Source organism: Aegilops tauschii, chromosome 7 (assembly GCF_002575655.3).
Source record: "Aegilops tauschii subsp. strangulata cultivar AL8/78 chromosome 7, Aet v6.0, whole genome shotgun sequence".
NCBI classification, from domain to species: Eukaryota; Viridiplantae; Streptophyta; class Magnoliopsida; order Poales; family Poaceae; genus Aegilops; species Aegilops tauschii.
This window is the reverse complement of record NC_053041.3, coordinates 61,909,992-61,935,424: the sequence shown is the minus strand read 5'-3', so window position 1 is coordinate 61,935,424 and position 25,433 is coordinate 61,909,992. Positions and strand designations below refer to the sequence as shown.

Genomic DNA, 25,433 nt, shown 5'->3' with positions numbered 1-25,433 from the left:
TCAAATGTCCTCGGACCAGTTTGGACCACAAAAATCCTCTTAGCCTTAAAAAAGAAAACTTCAACGTTGTTCATCAAAATGCCCGTCAATGTCCGCCACTTTTTGCCACCTAATGAGAGACATCGAATGTCCTTGGACCATTCTGGACCACAAAAATTCCCGTATGCCAGAAGCAAACAGGGGAAGCTTTGAGGGAGTATGGACAATCGTGTTGACCTGCTGTCGGTTGGACTACATGTCCTCACGACACACGTGTTTTTCCTCTAGGTTCGCCTCACTCACCCCCGTTGTCCGAATTTGGTGACTCTGTGCTAGCGGGCATTGGGTGTGTCTGTTTTGATGCACCACGTTAGAGTTGCCTTTGCTCTTACTGACTAGGGTTTCAAATTTGACGTCCTACCGTTTAACCGAATCTTGCAAGAAAATATATAACTCTTTGCAATATCACCTAAGATATTGTGAACTTTCCACGAACGCCACAAAAATGGAGCAACTTCCCTCGAATTTGTACATCTTCCTACAACTCAGATGCCATCATAGTGATCACATCGTATGTAAACTAGGTTGATTGTGTGATCCGCTATGCCCGAGGGATGAGTGTTTGATTGCTGATTTGGGCATTGAAGTCGCTACGAGCCCCAAAGGTTTGAAGATGTTTTTTATAAGTTAGATGAATGTGATCATTCTTTTGTTTCGCTATGTTTCAAGCAAGTAGTAGTGTCCATCTTGACAAAAAAGGTAATATCACATTCTATGTCATAACAGAATGTTTTTTTAACAATATATCACAACAATGTGATGTACTTGTAGTAGTTAAAATCATAAAACAACCGCATTACAAAATGATCTTTAGGTGGACAGCTCAGAATGACAAGAACATAGGGAACATACTTGGAACCGACTAATAAATTAAGTGAATGCATTAATTGTGGAGACAATTGACCACCACCAACAACTACAAAAACAGAAGTCATGGTATTGGACACTAAAATAGTTCCTTAATCTTTGACAACACACATGACCTGCCATGCGAAGTCAAGTTCACGTGACACTCGAGTTAGTGTTGCTTGACACGTTGTTGCCATAGAGCGTGCCATAACATGTGGGGACGGGGGGAGGAGTACACATGTATACTATTCATTTTGAAGATGCTATTTACAAACTAAGATTTTCTCAAAAACAAACAAAACATAGAAGTCTTTAGGGAACACTTTAGGGCGTGCCTTGTCAAAAACTCAAATTTTCTTACCGCATAAATGTATAGAAGACTGGTCACATTTTTACTTCTCCGGATCTCAAAGCAGGCCACATATGGAACAAATGACTAGGACAACTCAAGCACCCATCCACAACAAGCACACATGCATTCCCATTTTATACCGAGATAAAGAAAGGAGCGAAGCTAATGGGATAAACATTCGGATTTGTGTCCGCGCATGCTCTGTAAATTTTCTTCCAAAAAGAGAAAAATGTGCGAGCAAAGAATAGTACAAATTTCAATGCTCTAAAAAGAACATGACAAAACTTACTTTTTAGCGAAAGGCACAACATTTTTTTCATCTTATGAAATTCCGCATATACCCACAAAAACAACATATACATACAAAGCTTTTTTCCCTTTTTAAAATAATTATAAATTTATTTTGACATGTGGAAGCATATGCCAACGAGCCGTTTTCAAGTTCCGACAAAGATCAACTCCTCATCCAAACACAAGCATCGTCTTCTCCCGACACCTTTCTTGCCGACCTCTCGACCCGGCCGACCCAAAGATCTCATTTGATCTGCCGCCGCCTTCCCTACAGCCGCCGTCCCACCATGTCTTAGCGCAAGACACCGCCTACTCAATTTTGCCATTAGAAGTTTCAACTTCTTATGAGTGGGAATATCTCCAAATATGTAAACTATGACATCTATTTAGTTTATGTGTGTGCTAAAAATGCCAATCGACATGAGAAACGCTCGATCAAAGTCCATTGACTAGGGTGAAGTGATCAAAGTACCCCTGGACTCTACTTGTCGGCGCTCTGCTATAAGCCGCGGTCCTAATTAGAGAAAAAAATAACGCCCCGTGAAGATTCGATCACCCGCGCCGCCGCGCGAAGCTATTTCTGTTTCTAATTTTATTCTATGTGGGCTGAAAACTAGGACCCACATGTTAAAGTGAGGTGCAGAGGGAACACTGACAAGTGGAGTCCAGGGGTATCTTGGTCACTTCACCCCGGTTAATGCCCTTTGACCGAACAGTAATAATATCGAGTGGCATTTTTTAGCACAAGCTTAAAGAAAGGACGTCATTATGATTAGTTAAATCTTTGGTGACAAAATTTAGTACCGTGAGGGCATGTACAATGGTGCTATCTTAGGAGTGCCATGTAGGATAAATGATGAGGTGGAGGGGAGAGAACTCATAAGAAAAGACTTGTCTTCTCTTATTTAAGAGAAGACAAGAGATGATCTCTTAGCACAATATGTCTCACCATATTTTTAGGAATAGCTAGTTATTGAAGATAAGGCTAAGAGATGACCCATTTTAAACATTTTTTTAATCATCTCTAAATTACATGCAAGACTTAAAATAAGACTATCTTATCAACCATTTTACATGCCCTGACCCAACTAATGACAAAACCGATAAAAACCCGGTTTATCTACACGCGGAAGCATATGCCCACGAGCCCTTCTGAATATCCAAAAAAGAGAAAAAACCCAACTCTTCAAGCCACACACACCACAAGCCCGTCCTCTCCCCGCACCCTTCTTCCCTCTTCCTCCTGCTGACCTCCCGACCCAAAGATCTCCTCTGATCTGCCGCCGCCTCCCCTACAGCCGCCGCCGCGCCGTGCCTTAGCGCCAGCCACCGCCGACCCTTCGCCCCCCCCCCCTACCCCACCCCCTCGTACTCGCGCCCATCGCCGCTCCCGGTTGCCCTCATCGTCACATCGCGTCCCCGCCGTCTCCGCCCCCGCCGCAGTCTTTGGGTTCTGAGGTATGTGCTTGTCCTCCTCATCCAGTGATTAGTCGAACCCCACTTGACCCCCGCAATTTCTGGGTGCGCCGGTGCACGGCCGGCATACCATCCAGATCCACCCCTGGCTAGTTTACACGGGCCAGTTCTACTGAGATTGATATCTGAATGAGCCACGTGTGAGAATGATGCATTCAGAAGTTGTGGCACTATCCTGTCGAGCATGTGTTTTTGTTAAGTTTTATCTGCATGATGTTGTGCTAGCAGAGTTGTGGTCAATCTAAGGGGGTGCTTGGTGCGTTTGACATAACTGTTTATCCCACTGGAGTATACTCCACAGGAGGCTCCGCGATAATCTTTAGGCCAAAAACGAGATAATTCTGTTTAGGCATTTAAGCAGTGGTTTGGTTAGTTCTGCATCATTGGTTATCCTGTGATTTCATTCAGCTATTCACAGCATGTGTAGGTGTTTAAGAGGCCATGTGTACAAAAACGTCTTATGTTTAGAGTTTAGCCTACAAAAACGTCTTATATCTAACCTACAAAAACATCTTATGTTTTGAGACGGAGGCAGTAGACTATACCATCAGTTTTTCTTCTTCTTTTATCCATGTACAAGATTGAAAAATACAGCCACATCTAACTTCCTCAAAATGTACTCCCTCCGTTTCTAAATACAAGCCTTTTTAGAGATTTCAATAAGGACTACATACGGATGTATATAGACGTATTTTAGACTGTGCTGAAGTTGCTCATTTATGCATTAACTGCTCCAGGAACATACCATGGAGATCAGGCCAATGGTAGCCCTGCGTGCTGCCCTAGTAGGCGGGGTAGCTGCATTCGCAAAGATCGCCGGGGCGATGAAAGCTGCAGGCGGCGTGAAGGTTGGTGCGGCGGCTGCAGCCATGACAGCCGCCGCGACGGCTGCCGTATCCGGAAAAGATGCGGGTAATGATAACCAAAAGCCGGGGGCAAAATGATACAACCTGCCATGGATTTGCTGGAGAAGCAGTGTTCTAAAATGCTTCTCCATAGCGTGTAGACCAGCATTCAGCAGTTTATCAGTGCTGAAGAGCTGCGGAAGCTAATCGTGGCCTTCGGGAGGAGACTGCATTCACAATAAATAAGTTTTGCCAGCGCAATTCCCATGATACATGTGTTTTTGTAACTCAGGGTATAAGAATTATGATATCCTGATTTTCTTCTTCTTCTTGATTGTTTTGCTCCCATGATACATTATAATCAGTGCTGAAGTGCCCTGAAACTAGTGTCAGGTACCAAATTGCTGTGTCTAAACGGTTCCTCAGTAAACGGTTCTATTAAGCACATGTTCAGCATTTGCTCGCGACCTATGTTTGTATCTGTTTCACTGTTTGGCTATGTTGCTCACTTGCAATGGTAAATTCCTGAGCAGCTGATTCTAAGCAAAAGCTTCCTTTCAGCATTGCTTGCAATCTGTATGTGTCATCTGCTTTGCTGTCTGGTGATGTTGGTGCCTATCCAGGGCTCGCACGATGGTGCGACGTCACGCTCCGCTCCTGTTACACAATGATTTTCCTTTTTCATCCTGAGGGAAGGCTGAGACAAGGCCAGTGTGTTACATAATCTGTTGCACAAACCAAATGCTACTAATATCATGTTTTTTGTTGCTGTTGAGAAAAACAGTATGTACTGTGATTATTTAAGGGCTGCCGCAGCAACAAGCAGTGATTTCTTTTGGGCATAGCATCAGTTAGAGAGGAGGGGAGGATGCTGTTTGGTTATTAGGGTGATTGGAATTGAAGCCCATTTCCAGCTGAAAAAAAAGCTGAGCTAGAATTGGAGACGAATTGGAATTCCATTTTTTTTTTGAGCAAAATTGGAATTCCAGCTGAACTGAAGCACTGAAGCACACAAGACCATTTCCAGCTGAGCTAGAATTGGAAGAAAAATTGGAATTCCAGAGTTGGAAATCCAGCTGAACTGAAGCACACAAGCCCATTTCCAGTTGAGCTAGAAGTGGAATTGAAGCCCATAACCGTCTCCGCTCGCAAGGAGGTCGCGGCGACTCCCGCCGTTGTACCGCTCCCCAAAATGGCGTCTCCTCCCCTCCCCTCCCCTACTCAACCTCGCCCACCCACCCGCCGAGGTAGCTCCGGCGACGGCCTCTTCTCCCCCGCCGGCGAACCCATAGAAACCTCGTGCTCCCGCGAAGCTGTGATGCGCCATCACGCTCCGCCCGCGCGGCCTCCTCAGCCTTCCCCGGGCCCAGGGACGCCACCGCCGCCGCCCCGGCCGGCGTGGAACACCAACCGCAACCTGGTGGTGACCCACCCGCTGCTCGCCCTCCTCGAGTCCTGCGCCTCCTTCCCGCGCTTCCTCCAGCTGCACGCGCTGCTCACCGTCTCCGGCCTCGCCGCGGGCCGCTTCCCGGCGTCCCGCCTCCTCGCCTTCTGCGCCCTCTCCACGCCGCCCCGCGTCGACCACGCCGCCGCCATCCTCGCCCGCGCCCCCGCCCCCGGCCCCAACGCCTACATGCTCGCCACCATGATGCGCGCCTTCCTCCGCGCCCGCCTCCCGCGCCGCGCCCTCGCGCTCTTCCGCCGCGTCGTCCGCCAAGCCCTCCCCGCCGACGCGCGCACGCTCGTCTTCGCGCTCAAGGCCGCCGCGGCCGCCGAGCACGGGCCGTCGTCCGCGGGCGGGGAGGGCGTCCACTGCGTCGCCCTCAAGTGGGGGTTCGTTGGCCGGAGCGTGCTCGTCGGGAACGCGCTGGTGCACTTCTACGCGGACCACGGGTCGCTGGCGCGTGCGCGGAGGGTGTTCGACGAAATGTCCGAGAGGGACGTCGTTTCCTGGACGACCATGGTGGACGGGTATGCGCGGAGGGGGTTGGCTGACGATGCCTGGCGCGTGTTTTGCAGGATGGTGGTGGCGGGGGGCCAGCAGCCGAATGAGGTGACGCTGGTTGCGGCGCTGTCGGCGATCGGGCAGATGGGATTGCTGGCACTGGGGAGGAGGGTGCATCGGTATGTTGCAGAGGGTGGTTTAGGTGGAAGCATTAGCTTGGCGAATGCGCTGATCGATATGTTCAGGAAATTCGGGTGCAAGTCCTCTGCCAGGGAGGTTTTTGACGGCATGGCGGTCAAGGATGTGTACTCCTGGACGACCATGGTTAACGTTTATGCCAAGTGCGGTCACTTGGAGAGTGCAGCTCAACTGTTCGAGGATATGCCTAGGAGGAACGCAGTTTCTTGGAGTTGCATGATCGCTGCTTACTCACAGGCAAATCAGCCTGAGGAAGCAGTGAGGTTGTTTAAAAAGATGATTGAAGAAAATGTTGAGCCGATTAATGCTACCCTTGTAAGCGTGCTTCCGGCCTGTGCTCAGTTAGGTTGCCTGGATCTTGGTAGGTGGATATATGATAACTACATTGTCAGTGGTAAGGTTGTACTTACCGTGAATTTAGGTAATGCATTCATTGACATGTATGCAAAATGTGGAGATTTGGATGCAGCATCAAGATTGTTTGCTGAGATGGGAGAGAGAAATGTAGTGAGTTGGAATTCGATGGTCATGGCCCATGCTGTGCACGGTCAGTCTGAACAAGTCCTTCATCTCTTTGAGCAGTTGAAAGGAACAGGTATTGTGCCTGATGAGATCACATTCCTTGGGCTACTTTCTGCATGCAGTCATAGTGGGTTGGTTTCAGAAGGGCGTCGGTATTTTAAAGAAATGAAAATGGGCTATCAGATTGAACCCAAAGCAGAACACTATGCATGCATGATTGATCTTTTGGGGAAAAGTGGACTTCTTGAAGAGGCACTCGAAGTTGCAAAGGGTATGCCAATGGAAGCTGGCGAGGCCGGTTGGGGTGCTCTTTTGAATGCATGCAGAGTGCATGGCAATGTAGAGATTGGTGAATGTGCTGCAGATAAGCTAGTAAAACTCGATCCATCGGACAGTGGAATATATGTACTTATGTGCCAAATATATGCAAGTAAAAGTAAATGGGATCAGGTGAAGATGCTGAGGATGTTGATGAGAGATAGAGGGGTAAAAAAGAACCCTGGATGTAGTTCTATTGAGGTGGATGGAAAATGTCATGAGTTTTTGGCGGCAGATGTTTTACATGTTCATTCAGAAGATATTTATGCAGCATTGAAGAACATTTATATCCATTTAAAACTGGAAGGTTATGTTCCTCTGACTTGACATGAGTGTGGCTGTAGATAGAAAACGAAAACTTAGCAGCAGACAGCATTTCATATATATAAAGCTCATCTCTGTGCAATCATGCTGTACATAGTTTCTTCAATGACCTGCTGTGATACATTCAGTTCATTCGATGGCCCAAGAACGAGGTGAATTTCTATTGTCTTAAAAAAGAAATTAATGGACAGAAAAATAAGGGCCATTCTGATTTGTTATGCAGTACGTACATAGGTTTGGCCAGATTTTGTCATGTGGAGAAAATGTTATACTGTTGAGTAACTCAATTGACCCCTGACTATTTCTGACCACCAAACTGTAAGTTCTCACGGCCATTTCTTAGCTCTGTTTTTATCATGTGCTCCCTCCGTTCCATAATTCATGTCGTGGTTTTAGTTCAACAGAGGGAGTAGATTCTCTAATAAAGTAATTATTATAATTGCTATGCAAACATGTGCAGATAGCCAGCTGTAAAGCTTTTCCATGGTGAAACATATTCCTTCCATTCTAGTATCCAAAATGCGCTTTGGAAAGGCTTTCTCAACATTATTAAGGTAAAAAGTTTCATTGACATTCTGTTACTATATCGGTTATCAAGGATGGAAATCATGAATGTAGTGAAATTTACCACTGACCATACTCCAGGTCCAGGAATGTACTTATAAAGCTATGCTTGTATTGTGGAAGTGGAAGCATGCATGCCAGAACTAGGGGAACCATTCAGTTTCTTATATATTTTTCTGGGACATGAGAGTAAATTACGAAAAATTAGGCATAAATTATTCTTACTCTGTATGGCCTAAGATATGTTAATATGAGTAATTTCCTCGTACTAGTCTTTCATATAGTGCACTCCTACCCACCAGTGGGACTAGAAACATTCTAAGGGACATAAATAAACAAATATACTTTCTCACATATGGGACCTAACACAAATAAACAAACACACTATGTCTTTCATATGAGACCCAATGGAGTAGATATTTTAGTCGCAGTCTCGCGGAAGGAGTAAACTAGACATTTTCTGTAATAAGCAAATTAAAGAAGTCAAATTAAGCAACCCAGTGGCAGAGGCTAAAATGACCTTAACTAATGGTGATCAAAACAGGTGAGCAGAATCAGAGTTTCCAGAGTTTAGCTCAGTCCATCTTGAGAAAAGGCCGATTCTGATTCAACTCAAGCTGGGACCGCAAGTTCCGTACAAAGTAGTGTTCATAGTTGCCACCCTCTAGCAGAACTTTCTTGAGACTCCCCAGAGATGCTAGCCCAGAAAACAGCCAAACACTGGAAGCTTCTTCAAACTGATCATCATTTTCTTTTGAAATAACATCATTCTTACCATGGTCAGGCTGATCGTAGTACTGCAGCAGCTCGAGCTTAGGGGTTGCTCCCTTTTCAAACTGTACAGATTTGAGCTTACCTGGAGAACTCAGCTCCAGCACCATCAAGCTTGGGAACGATGCACCCGGACAGAAACGGAGACGGACCTCTTCGCCCTCAAGTGACTCCTTCCGCAGACGAAGGATGGCTAGGTTTGGTAGGCTCCCAAGGACTTTTATGGCGGCATCATGGTCTGATATCCTGGAGCTCCGCAGCTTGAGCTTGGCCAGGTTTTGTAGCAGCCCACCATTTATCCATGCCGGCAGTCTGACCAGGTTACCGTACAGCTTGAGGCTCTCAAGGTTTTTTGGAGGCATAGAGAGGTCATCCAAGCAGCCATATAAACCGGGCTTCCCCTCAGATTGCATGAGCAATGTTTCCAGGGAGCTGAGACTAGAAATGGCTGAACATAGTTCTCCACTGTTGGTCTCGTTGATGCCGGTCACTCCCAGCTTGCGCAGCCCGGTGAGCCTCGCTACCTCTCGCACGGCAGCCTTCCTCCTCGAGATGTTGACGACACCCAGCGTGTGCAGGGCTTTCAGCCTGTGGATCCCTCTGGGCACTGCAACACCGCGTCGGCTCCGGCGTGTCACCTGCATTGGCAGATAGGAGCAGCAGCATGCGGTGCAGACATCACGTCTGTTGGTGTCCCCATCGATGTCCATGCACTCCTTCAGAAGGTGAGGGTCACAGCATGCCACACAAAATCCTACCGAGGAGGAAGTCAAGATGCATAGCTTGTTCCTCATTATCCTCGGCACCTCTTCTGGATACTCTTCATACACACAATCATCGTTGCTCCCAACGCCCCTGGCACGAACGTGTTGTAGCTTTCTGAGCTTGATGATGGTCTTTGGCAGCTTGATTATGTTTGTACCCATGACATCTAGTGTTTGGAGCTGCCTCAGGTTACCCAAAGAACCTGGCAGGTGATAAATTCCATGACAACCTCTCAGGGAAAGGTATCTCAAGTGGAAAAGCTTCCCAATGTGCTTGAGATGATGATCAACCAGACCTGAAGTGCCTTCCAAGTCCAGCACCCGCAGCAACCTCATCTTGTCAGAAATGAAGAATGGCTTCCACTTCCCAAAAATTGTTATTGATCGGACACGAGACAGGTCCACCGTGCACTCGAATTCACTTTGGGTTCCCTTCCAATTGCTGCTGACAGAGAGGTGACGTGTCGTGCCTTGGTTGTTTAAGCTGCAACCTTCCTCCAATCTGAAAACAAGATTTTCCTCCGCTGACTTTGAGATGCTGATGTCACGAATAATATCATGGACTTGGCAAGAGTCAATCTTTTTTCTGCTGTGGCTTGATAGTTGGGATGGCAGGATCATGCTCCTGCTTATAAGGTCCATGAAGTAGCTCTCCGCCACTTCATGCGCAGACTTGCCGCGTACCTCTCTTGAGTAACCCTCTGCTATCCACCGCCGGACCAAACGTGTTAGACTAATCTTGCAGTCTTCAGGAAATATTGCCAGATACAAGAAGCAAGCTTTGAGATGATATGGTAAACCATTGTAGCTTTTGATAAGGACTGTTCTTATGGTGTCAAGCTCTGGAATCATCTCCAACTCAGAACTAAGATTCTCATTCAATTTTCTCCACTCCATGGTAGTCTTTGGTTGGTTTGCCAAGAAGCCACCAATGGCAACTATTGCAAGAGGAAGTCCATTGCACTTCTTCAGGATTTGTTCTGCTTGTTCAACCAGCTCAGGATACTGCCGATGCAGATATTCATTCTCCTTAAATACCTGAAATTTTAACAACCAAGTACTTAGCACTCTACAAAACAAATTAGATATGAAATAGTCATCCTAGCTAGCTATTTATGTGTTGGAGTAAACATATGTGGTCTCAGCTTATAATCACAATTATGTTTCAGAATTAGAAGTAGGGAAGATGGTCGTGCACTCTGTAAGTATCCCAGCCATATCTATCATCCTCATTATTCTTCATATTGTCCTACTCCTGACCCTATGTTGATATACATAGGGCATAGTTTGATCATAATGAGCTGAAGTTTGACTATATTTCCTTATATGCACAAAATCACCATCATAGAAAAATGCTTTTGGATACGAATACATGTGTCAGTGTTGCATAATCCACATGTTGTACTGAATGCTGGTCAAAGATAAATCTAGCTAGGACGGTCAAACTGCGCTGCTACTATATAAATCAACATACAAAGCATTACTATAAACGGATGGTATAATTTTAACGTTTTGGAATGTGGATTTAGGCCTATTTGTAAGTTAGAGTAAGTAGTGCCGTGCTAAATAGAAAATTTGAGTCAAACAAAATGGAGCACTACCATTACTCTTGAAGTACCTTTTTTGTGAAGAGGCCAAGTGCATGCTCCTTGTTTAGACTTTTGAGCCTGTATACATTTTCTTGTTTCTTTGAACAATAATTGGCAATACTCACTTCCCTTGTGGTGACTATGATTCGGCTTGCATTTTCTGTCTGAGGTAAGCTTCCACTTATCAAGTCCCATTCAGTGGTAGATGACAAGTCATCAAAAACAATCAAGTACCTCTTTTCTTTCAGAAGCCTTTCCAGCTCAGCCTTCAGCTCCTTAAGTGACCATGCCAATGTTTTTTTCTCACTACCCAATGAATACATCGCACCGTTCTCTTCAGATGTTTCTACAACTAGTTGGGTAACTAATCTCTCAAGGAGTTCCTCATGATTGAAAGGTTCCATGACAGTGACACACGCTCGCTTTTTAAATGCACTGCCTAGCTCTTGGCTCTGGTAGATATCTTTGACTAGGGCAGTTTTCCCAAGACCACCCATTCCCCACACTGAGATCACCCGAAATTCTTCTCTTGGTGCATCTAAAATTAGTTGGAGGATGTCAGTTGTTTCTGTCTCCCTCCCAACAACCTGAGATTCCTCCAAAGCGGCCGTCCTCGACATGATACGGGTGAGGCTCCTTCTGGGCATAGTGTTTTTTTCACCAGCGGAATCTATAGCCTGATCACCAGCTGTTATCTCACTGTTGGGCACTATAGAGCTATTAGTAGTGGCAATGGATGTATTTGAGCTCGACTCTGGTTTCATTGAATATGTTCCACCTTGAGGACTCTGAACACAAGCAAAAATCATTTTGTAAGATAATAAGCAAACACTTATTAGGTAGTATATATGTTTCAGAGCATTATTTGATTAGCAATACTGTTTTCAGTTTTGCAGTCTTGAATGATATATGCAGGGGTCTCGGACCGGCTATCTAGTTAATCTTTCTACAAGACTACAACTTATGAGAATAACTGCCTTGACTGCCTAGCCAATCAATTAAACCAATACTTTTTCTAATTCACGGTTACTTAAAATTTCAGAAATCTCAATCATCTAAAATTGCAGTCTTGAAAATACAGAACTCTAGCAAGATTTCGATATATTTTTCCCTTTCGTAAATTATACCTGGAATAGGTGGGGGTAATGATGTTTGAATGTATACAACAGTTAATAAAAATGAGATTTTCAGACAAAAATGATACAAAGTACTCCCTCCGTAAACTAATATAAGAGCGTTTAGAATACTAAAATAGTTATCTAAACACTCTTATATTAGTTTACAGAGGGAGTAGATGACAGTATGTGGCCTTCAATCAAAATTAATAATGTAACACAAATTTTCTTATGAACATTGAGTATTACCTTGTCGTAGAAAACGTAGAGAGTCTGATCAGCGGATAATTGTTTCAGCTCCGAGACTCGGCATTTTTTACCTACGCATAAGCTCGCAACTTCAACTTGCTGTGTGGCTACAATGATCCGGTTCCCATTATTGTTGAGGGGAAAGTAAGTTTTGATCCAGTTCCAATCTTCTATGGTACACAGGTCATTAAGAACAATCAGGTAACTCTTGCTATTTACATGCTCGTTGAACTCGTCAACCAAATCTTCTTGCTTTATTGTCAGCATCTTTTTGAGAACATAAGCCCCTACAGTGGTTGCTCTTTCTTGACAGCTTTGACCCCCAGCTGCCAGTTCTGGAAAAGAACATCCATAGAACTGCCTCATAATGTTCCGCATGAACATGATCGGATCAAAAGGATGTGTAAGCTTGATCCAGGCACGACATTCAAACTTGTCTGCATCATCATACACCTTCTGTATCACAGACGCCTGCCCAAGAACACCACATGTTCCCCACACGGCGATGACTCCAAGGTCCTTGCCCTCCCTGTTGATAAGTTGGGCAAGGTCCACTCTCGGCCTGTCCCGCTTCATGGCACGCCTCGCCTCGTCGATGCCGAACATCGTCGCGCTGCCTGCGAAGTTTTGGTCGGCGGCGGTGGTGACATGCTTGGAGTCAGCAGCAGCGGCAGGGCTCCTGATGAGGCGGTACCTCAAGTTCCTCTGGCTGACATCCTCGACCTTCTCCCGCAGGTCCTTCATCTGCTTAGCCACATGGCGCCGGTCAAGCAGTGTCCTGAGGAAACGCCACCAGGATGGCTTCTCGAGGCGGACAGCCAGGTCCTGGAGGCAGTCCTCGACGTCGTAGCCCAGGTCACGGACCTGCTTCACCCAGGTCCCGACCACCTTGCCGTCGTCCTGCTCGCCGTGCGCGACCATCAAGAAGGACTGCATCATGTCGAGCTCGTCCCTGATGAAGGCCTGGTCGCGCTGTACCCCCAGCTGCAGCGCCACCTCCGCCGCGATGGCGGACTGGGCGTAGCCGAGCGCCCCCTTCACCGCGGACTTGCCCACGCTCAACACTGTCGCCTCCATTGATCCCAACTGTTTCTGTGTGGATCTGAGACTATAGTGGTCAGTGTAAAATCGACCAAGCAGCAGCTGCTGATGTGTGTAGCCAAAGGACGGATCAACAGTGAAGGGCTGGTGGGTTTAATCAACGCCTCATCAAGCCCATGCTGGCTTCAAGACAACAAGAAGAAGAACGATGCATGAATTGAGGGGGTTGTTGGTACCGGGGCTAAGCATGCCAGCTCATTTGCCCAACTACCGCGCTAAATGTTCCAAATGATTAAGGGTTTTAAGGCTGGTCCTGAACTGCTACGTCCTGCATGTGTAGATAAAAATAGGTGACAGCTGAACTGCTAAAGCCTTTGGTCTTCTGCACGGGCTTCGGTTGGCAGAGCAATTTGGATGCAACCGATTCGGACTGTGTCGATGTGAATGAAGTGATGCTGACCAGCGAACGGTCTTTTGGTTCAGCAGCAACAATCTTTGATGAATGCACCTTGATGGAAAGCAAGCTTCGTGCATTTCCCAATAGGAGGTTTATTCTGTAGCTGACGAGAGCTGGAGTTGATGTGAACGTTTGGCCTGATCCCTCTCTTGGTTAATGATCCAACAATTTTTTATGGTGAATAAAGCATTGTTTAGCTAGAAGATGCCTGGGCGGGGCAATAAGTTAGTAACAATAAATTAATCTGAATGACTAGCTAGTGCATGATGATGCCTGGGCAGGCAAAGACAGATGCGTGGATTTCTTTTATTAGAAGTGGGGATAAGCACAATGACCTCTCACCAAGAGGAGGGACAAGGGGGATATTCAATATACTAGTATTTGTTTCTACAGCTTGTTTTTAAAGTTGTTTATGGTTGCATGTGTGCCTGATCATCTTCACCCATCAGTAGTTTAAATTTTAGTGCTCACTTTGCGTCTCAACAGAAAATTTATAGCCATGCTTTATAGTTTTACCGAGAAGTATTTTTTTGCAGATGCATGTGGCTGGAGCAGTTCTGCGATGGAGCTCGTTGATTGGGGGCGCATGCTTTCTCCATGGAAAATGGTCCGCCCTTCCCCGCATGGATGGCGAGAGGAGCAGGTGGGAGAATGAATAGAGGGAGGTGCATGCATCTGCGGTCTGTTTGAGCATGAAGAATTCAAAGGGATCGCTCGTTCAACAGCTTCTCCCAAGCTTGGCCCCCACCCACCCCAAGAGAAGAAAAGAAAAAGACTTGAGAGGCCTCCCTGTGACTAGCTCATACTCCCACGGGCCCTCTCCGTGTTGACTCAAAACATTCCTCCCCATCTTCCTTGCGAGGTCCAAGGCGAGGCGTCCTGGGGAGCTGATCGCGCTCTCCCTCGAGCCAGCCGGCAGCTCCGCGGCTGCTTTTTCTTCCTGATTTCCTGGTCGAGGTATGGATCGTACCTAAGAATCTCTCCCTCTAGCAGCCAGCAGCTAGCTAGATAGTATTTGGTTGTTTTGTTGGATCTGCTCTAGCACTTGAAAGAGGTTCATCCTGCGAGCTCGTCCATAGCAGAGTTTGTGGTCAGGAATTTTGTTTCCTGTGTACCCAAGTCTTGAGATATTTGGTTGTGTTCTTGGATCTAGTCTGGCACTTGAAAGAAAGGTTCACCCTGCGAGCTCATCCATAGCAGAGTTCGTAGTCGGGAATTTTGTTTCCTGTGCACAAGTCTTAGGCTGGTGAAGAGGGGTGATATATACAGGATATTCGAAGTTCCGAACACTACAACTCTGAAACAAATCTTTTCTAGTCTAGAAATGATTTCAGTCTGCCGTTCCTTGGTCAATTGTCTATATCTTCAGCTATCTTGTGAGTACAAATGGCCACTGCACATGATAAACATCTTAAGCCTCTTCTCTGCTGACTCTACATCGATGCTCTAAACAGGCACTCGAAGAAATAACATGCGTAACAACAGGAGATCGCTGCTGAATTAGCTCATTTTCTGAAACAGCTGCCCCAGGAACGCACCATGGCTTTCAGGTCGAAGTTGGTGGGGGCGGCGGCGTTTGCAAAGATGGCCGGGGCTATGAAGCTCACGGGAGGCCTCAAGGTCGGCGCGGTTGCTGCAGCCGTAGTAGCTGCAACCACGGCTGCGATTTCCGGGAAGGACACGAACAAATGCAATCGCAGGCCGAGAACAGATGATGATATATAGATGTCCTAATGAATTGTTCGAAGTGGAGTAGCACTACTTATTTGGAGATGTCCAATGGATCAACATGTTAGCTCTGGGCGATCGCCATCATTTTGCTTGCACTTTGTCCGCGGCTGCAGATTCAGCTACCTTGTTTGCTTCTTTTTTCTTTCTTCTTTCGTTAATGTTTATATGTTGGAACTTGTAACAATCAGAAAATGCCACGCCCAGGACTCGTGTTGACGTGAGCATGATCAAGGAGGTCAGACACAAGCGCTCCCTTGGTATCTACTCCCTCGGTCCCATATTATAAGATATTACAACCGATATGACGGAGGGAGTAGTTTTTCTGCTGCCTTGGTATCGTTCTTTATAACTTCTCTGCGTAGCATCGCAATTCGTCCTGCCGTGCTCCTTCCTGCAGCTCGGCATGCGATTGCATTTGTTCGCGTGATCATGTCTATCTTTCCCAGATATGTCAGCCGTGGTTGCAGTTACTACAGCCGCAGCAGCTCCACCGACCTTCAGGCCTCCCGTGAGTTTCATAGCCCCCGCCGTCTCTGCAAATGCCGCCGCCCCCCGCCCATGCATCTTCGACCTGAAATCCATGGTGTGCTCCTGGGGCCGTTGATGCAAAAAAAGAAGAAGCAAATTCTGCGTATATTTATTTCTAGAGAATATGCTATGACAGCCCGGCTTTTTATTGAAGCGACATAATCACTGGGAACACCAGCGTCACACAGTGTTGTTCAACTACAGCAACAGTAACAGAAAACCTCCACACTCTAGCGCAACAGACTGCGAAGAACAGAGACCACAACATGCGCACACCATGAAAATACAAGAAAATACAGGGCCAACTCCCTTTATTAGCCGCTGGTTGGCTGGCTGGCTCCATGGCGGCTCGACGGTCAGGTAGCGAGGGTGGTGGGGAAGCAACTGTCGTGCACGCAGCCGAGCACGTCGCGGTAGTCCCTGTGGATGGTGAAGTTGTCATACACCTCGCCATCACTGCTCCTCTTGTACTCGAAGAGAAGCGAGGAGTGGTTGAAGGCCGTGAGCTTGGTGAAGCCGTAGTCCCGGTCCCTGAACACGCTCCACTTGGGGACGGCGCTGGTGTAGCCGTTGAGGTGGCTGCCGCCGCCGCCCGCCACCACGAAGATGGTCCCGTTCATGGTGCCCGAGTAGCGGCTCCGCTCGTTGCTCACGCACTGGTTCTGGTAGAGCGGGCAGGTGCGCTCGTAGTTGTGCACGTGGCCGAAGATGGCCAGGTCGACGCGGTGCCGCTGCCACAGCTTCTGCAGGCTCTCCCGCCCCTTGGGCTCCTCGAAGGAGCCCTGCTCGGCGTACCACTTGTTGGAGGAGTATCCCAGCACCCGGTGCGCCGCGAAGACGAGCCACGGCTGGTGCTTCCGGTCCACCGTGGAGAGGCACTCCTCGATGAACTTGTACTGTGGTGTCCCTTCCCGCCAGTCGTGCTCCGAGTCCGCCACGCAGAACCGGAACATCCCGTAGTCCACCTTGTACCTTGAGAGATTGATTATTCATTCAGCCATTCCGTCATTTTCTAGTACTCCCTCCGTCCCATAATATAACAACATTTTTGACACTACACGTAGGAATTGTAAAACTGCGTACCAGAAGTTCGCTCTGTTTTCGGCCGGGTAGTAGTACATGGTCTCGGCGAGCACGCCGCACTCGCCGCCGGAGTCCTCGACGTCGAAGAACCCGCCGGTGTTGGGCCAGTCCCGCTCGTGGTTGCCGCTGGCGATCATGTAGGGCTTCCTGGCGCTGATGGGGGCGACCTGCGCGGTGAACTGGTCCCACTGCGAGATGTAGCCGTTGGCGTAGGGCAGGTCGCCGATGTGGAAGACCATGTCGAAGTTGTCCAGGTCCTTAACCAGCGCGTCCGTCGTGTTGAGCGACCCCGGTTGGTAGTTGGCGTACTCGTTCGACCCGTCCCTCTCCGCCTTCCCCATGTCGCCGAAGACGATGACGCGCTGCAGCGAGCTCTGCCCGGGCGTCGGCGGCGCCCGGAAGGTGTAGGGCTTGCCCCACACCACCGTCCCGTCGGGGAGCTCGTGCCCGACCTTGTAGAAGTACTCCTTGTTGGGCCACAGGCCCCTCATGAACGCCGTGTGGATGAACCCGGGGTCCCTCCACCCGATCGTCCGCGCCGGCGCGCCGCACATGCTGCCGCGGTTGAAGGTTAGCGTGCCGGCGGGGGTGCGGGCGGGGTTCCCGCCGCCGGAGCCGGAGGTGACCATGCCCCACTCCACGAAGGGGTAGGCCTCGCCGACGTCGTAGCCGCTGGTCCAGGTCACGGCCATCTCGTCGTGGGTCTTGCCCTGCGCCAGCCGCGGGAACACCGGCGCCTTGGGGTTCTTGAACGGCGACAGCTTCGTCAACCCCACCAGCTTCGGCTGCAAAAGTTAAAGGCACGACGTTCATTCACGTAGAACTGGCAGTTGAGATCGTAGTACAGGTAGAAGAGCTGGCTACGTACGTTTTCGAGGCCGCCGGTGAAGAGGGCGAAGGAGAAGTCGGAGCGCTGGTTGATGAGCTGGAACTGGATGGTGCCCTTGCCCCAGTAGAGGTAGTTCGCCGAGAAGTTGGCGTACTGATACTGCACTCACACCACACACACACCCCGATCGATTCAGCTCAATCATGGTGAGGTGATGAAATCTCAAGAAAATTTCTTGGTTAGCTGATCAACAGACCTTGATAGGCGCCGTGCAGAGCAGCGGCTCGGTGGGGTACCTCCGTGGGTTAGGGCACGAGCCCGAGCTGCATGTGTACACGAGTCGGAGACACACGATAGCAAATCCGTCATATACATTGGTCGATATATGATATGGTGCCAAGGAGGTGGGAATCATAATAATTACATGAAATCGGAGGGGGAGAAGACGGCGATCCAGTCGTCGGTGGCGGGGTTTTGCCAGCCGTATTCCACAGTTACCGTTGCAGTGTCTCCTTCCTGTCACAGGTAACTCAAAATTCTGAGTTGCTTACAATTTATTTAGTTTTTGTTATCTTGGTTGAGATAGAAACAATCCACACTTTGTTCAGATATCCAAGAACCATCACAAAGTATCTGGCTGTGCGCATCTTGAGACCGGAAGAGATTACATTATTCACAGTGACCATTGCAGTGTCTCCTTCCTGTGAGAGGCAGCTCACAATTTTGAGTTGCTTAGGTATTTTTTAGTTTTTATATCTTGGTTGAGATAGAACATTTGAAACTTTATTCATACCCAAGCACCATCACAAAGTTTCTATCCAGGTTCACTCTGTATAACAATATAACATGTCTTTTGCTTGCTTTTCACTCCTGGATGTAAGAATAAGATCCAACCCATAAACCAGCTAAACAGTTAGCTTTATATACAAAATTACAAACCTGCTGGTCGCCGTCGCCGAGCAGCAGCGCACTCGCGCGCACGTACGCGGAGCCGTGCAGCTCGACGGTGGCCTTGTGGATGGCGATCTTGGACAGCGGCTGGACCCCCACCTCCGGCGAGGAGCTCGCCGTCGCCGCCATGGCCAGCACCGCCGCCAGGACGACGACGTGCGCCATCCCCATCATGCCTCTTCTTCAGCTGTCACTCACTCCTATAGCTAGCTAGGCTGCCACTGCGCGTGTCCAGGGTGGTGACCGTGAGGTGTAGTCCAGCGTACGCCATGCATGGCTGGCCGGCCGGCCTATATATACACGAGGCTGGAGGCGGGAGTCTTTTTTTACAGCAACATCATTTTGTGTTGGAAATTGGTCACTGCTCGATGGTACTACTCGTGGAGCACGCGTTATTATGGTGGCCTCGTGGAGCACGAGCACGTACAGCGCTCGTGCCTCTCCTGCCACGCAAGTTAATTATTTGATTGACATCGAGATGCAGACGCTGTCGATTCTTGGCCAAGTGAGGTGAGAGCGAGATAGTATTGGTGTGAGTTTGTGTCGCGATGAATGCCCATGCAACACAACAAAGAGTGCCGAATGTTCTCTCGTAGAGAGAAACTGATTTTCTACCAAACTCAGTTCAGCGTACTTCTGCTGGAACTAGTGTCCGCTCACGTACATACGTTTAACTGAGTATGAGTGAAACAAAGTTAGTACAAAATTGAGTCACTTATTTTGAGACGGAGGGAGTAGAATATTGGGCTGCCTGTCTCTTAAGGCAAAATATGAAGACACCCTTAAAGCTAGCATGGAATAACACTTACTAGCTGACATGCATGGCAACTAGTTCATCTCATCGAAGAAGTGCGCGCTGAGGTGATGAGAACTGTTGAGGAGGTTGAGGCAAGCTGAAGAGCCTGCTGCTTTGTACAGGACGCTTAGTTGGCTCTGTAAGAGGAAAGGATGCAACAACTAGAGGTGAAGAAAAGAAGTTTTGAGCTGGAAGTGGAAAGACAGCACGAGTTGCTGCAGCAAGCAATCAAAAACAACACTGAGGTGCCGGGATCTCAAACTGATGTTGTTGATGAGCGAAATGTATATCAATGTTAACAATAGAGAAGATGGTTTAGATGACGAGGAACAAGTGAGCTATGATCTTTTTCGACAAAGGGCGGATTCTACTGGCTTACAATGAAGCATCAAGGGGATACAAACACAACGAGCAACACACCCGTCCTCTGCATAGTTAGGATGGACACAGCCAACTCCAACGCACACACATAAAAAACACCGGCAACTAGCAAAGTTAAACAAGACCGACGCTATGCCTTGATGAAAAAAAAACTCTGAAGCAATCAAAACAATGATCAACAATATACAACAACCATATCCGCACCAACAATAACTTGACATCACCGGTACCTTGAGAGGGATTCTCTAACAACAATGCCTTCAGGAGGGGATGACGCTCAAGCGTCCCCCGACCGCCGGCGCAGGATCCAACCACCAAAGGTCAGATCAGTGGTTTTCACCCCAAGAACAAGTCCGAGCAAAATCCTAGCAATGCCTTCAACAAGGTAACGACACAATATCCGAGCAAAATCTTGCGAGTCCGAGCAAAATCCTTCTCGATTAAGTCGGCTCGGAAATTAGATTCTGGGAGGACAAGTGGTAGGAGATGCCACACTCCGGGAACAATACCCGGCTCGATACAACATTGTGCGCCACAAGGGTGATACTATTGCCACGGTAATGGAATCATTTCCACCAAATGTGACGTTCATAAAAGATCTAATTTGTCGGGACCCCGATTCCAAGTCACATCGATCTAGCTGGTAACACCTCATATCACTTTGCGGCCTCACGCACGGTATTCCCACGGGTGTCACCCTACCATGGCCCGGGACCGTTTGCGCCTTTTGGCTCACGTATATGAAAGTGTCGCTAGCATCCATATGACAGAGAACCCGGGCCGACATGGCTAGTCGTGGACCCAAAGCGGCACCAACGTATGGGGACAGGCATACATGAATCAACATCGAACGTGTCGGTCAGCAGCGTGCGAATCCGGGCTGTAGCACTGGGCTAACAGGACTCCGGGAACCCGGGCTGTAGCAGGCTAGGCAGGACTCCGGATGTCACCGCGTGACATTTCCCCGAAGGGACAGACACAGGAACGATATGAAACACATGCCGGCCAGTCAAGTGTCCAGAGCAGTAGTGCTGGGCTAGCAGGACTCCGGTGAACCGGGCTGTAGCGGACTACTATGGCTCAAGGAGGCACTAGACTACATTTCCCCATAAGAGAGGCTGCTAAGGATAGACAACTAGATTGTCGGATCCCACACATACCAAGCATTTCAATCATACACACAATATGCTCGATATGTGCAAGTACAACAAGGCATCACAACAAGACTCTACGACTCAGAGTATTTATTCATTAGGCTCCGAAGAGCCAGATATTACAAACATGGGTCTCATGACCCAACATTCAGAGCATACAAGTCAAAGCATATGCGGAAGCTTAACATGTCTGAGTACAGACATCTACAAAAGAAAAAGGCTGCGAAGCCTGACTATCTACCAGATCCTGCCGAGGGCACAAGATCGTAGCTGAGGTATCAAGCTAAACGTCGAAGTCCACACGGAAATACTAGCGAGACTGACGTCTCTCTGCAAAACATAAAATAAGCAAACGTGAGTACAAATGTACCCAGCAAGACTTACATCAGAACTAGCTACATATGCATCGGTATCAACAAAGAGGGTGGTGGAGTTTAACTGCAGCAAGCCAGCTTTGACTCGGTGGCTATCCTGAGCTACGACTGCAAGTAACTCTTTTGAGGTGGCGCACACGAGTCCACATATTCACCATATCAATACACCACTATGGATCCGCTCCCGTCTCCCTACGAGAACGCCATCCATAGCACTCACGCTTATCTTGCGCATTTTAGAGTATCCACTTTCACTTGTCTATGAACTGTTATAGGCAACCCAGAAGTCCTTTACCGCGGACACGGCTATTCGAATAGATGATGTTAACCCTGCAGGGGTGTACTTCGTCACACACGCTCTCGCCACTTACCACCATGTACACGTCGTGTACCTCGGCAACCTTCAAGCGGAAGCCTGGCGAGGGAGTCGGCCACGACCTGACTAACCACACAAGTCTCTAGTCCAGGTTTATCGCCTATTCGGGTTCCATCCGCAAGGAGATCCGGCCGGGGTGTCGCTCATCAGCTGAAGATGCCACACTCCGGGCTCATCAGAGTATTTATGGCTCAAGGAGGCTGTAGCGGACTACTATGGCTCAAGGAGGCACTAGACTACATTTCCCCATAAGAGAGGCTGCTAAGGATAGACAACTAGATTGTCGGATCCCACACATACCAAGCATTTCAATCATACACACAATATGCTCGATATGTGCAAGTACAACAAGGCATCACAACAAGACTCTACGACTCAGAGTATTTATTCATTAGGCTCCGAAGAGCCAGATATTACAAACATGGGTCTCATGACCCAACATTCAGAGCATACAAGTCAAAGCATATGCGGAAGCTTAACATGTCTGAGTACAGACATCTACAAAAGAAAAAGGCTGCGAAGCCTGACTATCTACCAGATCCTGCCGAGGGCACAAGATCGTAGCTGAGGTATCAAGCTAAACGTCGAAGTCCACACGGAAATACTAGCGAGACTGACGTCTCTCTGCAAAACATAAAATAAGCAAACGTGAGTACAAATGTACCCAGCAAGACTTACATCAGAACTAGCTACATATGCATCGGTATCAACAAAGAGGGTGGTGGAGTTTAACTGCAGCAAGCCAGCTTTGACTCGGTGGCTATCCTGAGCTACGACTGCAAGTAACTCTTTTGAGGTGGCGCACACGAGTCCACATATTCACCATATCAATACACCACTATGGATCCGCTCCCGTCTCCCTACGAGAACGCCATCCATAGCACTCACGCTTATCTTGCGCATTTTAGAGTATCCACTTTCACTTGTCTATGAACTGTTATAGGCAACCCAGAAGTCCTTTACCGCGGACACGGCTATTCGAATAGATGATGTTAACCCTGCAGGGGTGTACTTCGTCACACACGCTCTCGCCACTTACCACCATGTACACGTCGTGTACCTCGGCAACCTTCAAGCGGAAGCCTGGCGAGGGAGTCGGCCACGACCTGACTAACCACACAAGTCTCTAGTCCAGGTTTATCGCCTATTCGGGTTCCATCCGCAAGGAGATCCGGCCGGGGTGTCGCTCACGGCCCCAAACGATGTGTGCAGGGTTCCCGAGCCCACCATCCGGGTGCCACTCGGTACACCAGGCCACGTGTGCCTAGTCTGTCCCAAGCCCACCTGTACCGGGTGCCACTTGGTAGACTACTAACACTACCTACAAACACCAGAAACTAGTTGCAACTCCTGGACAGAGATCAGGTTGATTAATAAGTCGAGAGAGCTTGGAGCGCCCGGAGCCCAGTGTGTGGTAGTAACTGTTCATGGATCACAAACATAGAACTCAGTTCCTGAGGACGGTTTCAATGAGACAACCCACCATGTACTCCTACATGGCCTCTCACCGCTACCTTTACCAAATCGTGTTCACACACTTAGCTCTCACACAGTAGGACATGTTCACAACTTTCCAATTCATTCCCGATGAATCAGACCTGACACAACTCTAAGCAATAGCAGGCATGACAAACAAGCATGAATGAGTAGGCACATTAGGGCTCAAACAACTCCTACTCATGCTAGTGGGTTTCATCTATTTACTGTGACAATGACAGGTCATGCAGAGGAAAGGGGTTCAACTACCGCAGCAAGTAACAGATGAAACGTTGTTGTCCTAATGCAGTAAAAGAGAGCAGGAGCGAGAGAGTGGGATTGTATCGGAATGAGCAAGGGGGGTTTTGCTTGCCTGGCACTTCTGAAGATAGTATAGTTCTTCATCGGTGTCATCGATCGCATCATCGAAGCAACGTCTACCGAGAGGGGACAAATACCGGCAACAGAGAAGAAATACAATCAATGCAATGCACAACATGATGCATGATCATGACATGGCAATATGTTGTGATTTGAGCTAATGCAACTAGCAGCAAGTTAAATGGAGTTGGTTTGAACACTAGGGTCAAATTCAAACTCCATATGTGCTTTCTTAAATGCCACCTATATGATTTGTCCTAAACAGCAAGGTTAAGTTGCTCTAACATGCATGAAACCAGTGCAGATGGATAGATTGGATTTTTCTGATCATTTTTCATATATAATTTGTTTCATTTGGAGCTACGGTTGAATTTCTATGAATTTTAGAAGTTTAGGGCATTTTCTGGAATTCTTGAATTATTTTAAATCCAGAAAATGATTTTCTGCGTCAGCCTGACGTCAGTGTGACGTCAGCAGGTCAACAGCGCTGGCCAGGGTCAAACCTGACGTGTGGGGTCCACACGTCAGTGACACAGGGGTTAATCTGGTTTAACTGTTCTAAACTGAAACTTAACTAGAGTTAGTTAGGGCGTGGGGCCCGTATGTCAGTGACCCAGGGTTCATTAGCTTAGTGCTAATTAGCGGTTAGGCCGTCGTTTAGCCGGCGGCGACAGCACGCACGGCGGAGGCTCACCGGAATTCCTCCTCCGGCGGCCTAAAGCGCGGCGGAGGGCATCTACGCGTTGCTCGTGCTCGTCCGCATCGAGCAGTGCAAGCAGCAGTGGCTAGGGCGGCCCGTAGCGATGGCAATGGCGAAAAGTGCGGTGGCCGGAGCTCGGTGGTGCACGAGCGCAGGGCACGGCTCGCCCTCGAGGGAACCAGGTAGCTAGGCCGCACCTAGGGGGCCCTAGGAGCACGGTGGCCAGCACAGATGGGCGTGGTAAGCTCGGAGGTGAGCGGGAGGTCGGCCATGGCGGACGACGGCCTCGGGAGCTCATGGGCGGTGGCTAGAGGAAGCTAGCGAGAGGGGAAGGTGAGGGGAAAAGCTCAGGGGCTCACGGTGATGTCGGTAGTGTGGTCGGTGGGCTCGGGGACGCGGAGACGGCGGCAAATCGACGGCGGCGATCCTCGGTGGCCGAGGAGGGGAACGGCGGAGCTGGCGGCATCCAGGGCTTCCGCGCCTTCCTTCTTGGTGAGGGAGGAAAAGGGGAACGAGGCGGGGCTTCCTGGCACGTCGGCAAGGCGAGGGGGAGGCGGTGGCCGTAGCAGCAGCAAACGGCGACGACGTCGTGTTCGGTGGTGCTGCGGGGAGGGAGCTAGAGGAGAGGGAGAGAGCTCCAGAGTGAGGGGAGAGTGAGAGGGCCTCGGGCATCTCCAGACGCGGATTAGGACGAAGGGGCGGCCTCCAGCGCGAAGCAGGAGGTGGAGGGCTCCGCGGGTGCGCGCGTGTGTTCGCTCCTGCCTACTGGCAGGAGGAAGACGACGAGCGAGGAGGTAAGTGGGCTGGGCCAGCCAGCTACAGTGCTGGGCCGGTTCATTGGCGCCAGGTAAGTCCTTTCCTCTCTCTCTCGCTTTACTTTTTTCTAATTTTTGCAGATTTGTTTTAATTTGGTTTGCTAACCAAATTATTTTTGCAGCTTCTGGGAATTATTGTGGATGCAAAA

General features: G+C 48.6%; 3 protein-coding genes and 1 long non-coding RNA gene across 8 annotated transcripts; 2 read left to right on the top strand and 2 right to left on the bottom strand.

The window, feature by feature from the left end:
* Positions 1–2,721: 2,721 nt before the first annotated feature.
* Positions 2,722–4,323, top strand: LOC109765554 (uncharacterized). The gene is made up of 2 exons (XR_002233423.4): positions 2,722–2,989; positions 3,745–4,323. It is a non-coding gene; the product is annotated as an uncharacterized lncRNA (long non-coding RNA).
* Positions 4,324–4,936: 613 nt separating this feature from the next.
* LOC109765552 (pentatricopeptide repeat-containing protein At2g22410, mitochondrial) lies at positions 4,937–15,740 on the top strand. 5 transcript variants are annotated; one of them, XM_040395323.3, is made up of 6 exons: positions 4,937–7,311; positions 7,383–7,477; positions 7,620–7,713; positions 12,260–12,412; positions 14,246–14,666; positions 15,164–15,740. In XM_040395323.3, the coding sequence occupies exon 1, from the start codon at positions 5,045–5,047 to the stop codon at positions 7,160–7,162; it is 2,118 nt and encodes a 705-aa protein (XP_040251257.1). In that variant the 5' UTR covers positions 4,937–5,044; the 3' UTR covers positions 7,163–7,311; positions 7,383–7,477; positions 7,620–7,713; positions 12,260–12,412; positions 14,246–14,666; positions 15,164–15,740. The 5 variants fall into 5 exon arrangements, with proteins under 5 accessions (XP_040251257.1, XP_073362061.1, XP_040251259.1 ...); XM_073505960.1 differs by lacking the exon at positions 12,260–12,412; XM_040395325.3 differs by having other exon boundaries at positions 4,937–7,477; positions 15,231–15,740.
* LOC109765551 (disease resistance protein Pik-2) lies at positions 8,115–14,249 on the bottom strand. Its single transcript, XM_020324333.4, has 3 exons — positions 12,212–14,249; positions 10,877–11,635; positions 8,115–10,296 (listed from the first exon to the last, which is right to left on the bottom strand). The coding sequence occupies exons 1-3, from the start codon at positions 13,286–13,288 to the stop codon at positions 8,299–8,301; spliced, it is 3,834 nt and encodes a 1,277-aa protein (XP_020179922.1). The 5' UTR covers positions 13,289–14,249; the 3' UTR covers positions 8,115–8,298.
* A 356-nt stretch (positions 15,741–16,096) lies between the features above and the next one.
* Positions 16,097–19,111, bottom strand: LOC109765553 (nucleotide pyrophosphatase/phosphodiesterase). The gene is made up of 6 exons (XM_020324337.4): positions 18,820–19,111; positions 18,305–18,396; positions 18,137–18,203; positions 17,920–18,039; positions 17,052–17,836; positions 16,097–16,940 (listed from the first exon to the last, which is right to left on the bottom strand). The coding sequence occupies exons 1-6, from the start codon at positions 19,003–19,005 to the stop codon at positions 16,325–16,327; spliced, it is 1,866 nt and encodes a 621-aa protein (XP_020179926.1). The 5' UTR covers positions 19,006–19,111; the 3' UTR covers positions 16,097–16,324.
* Positions 19,112–25,433: the final 6,322 nt, after the last annotated feature.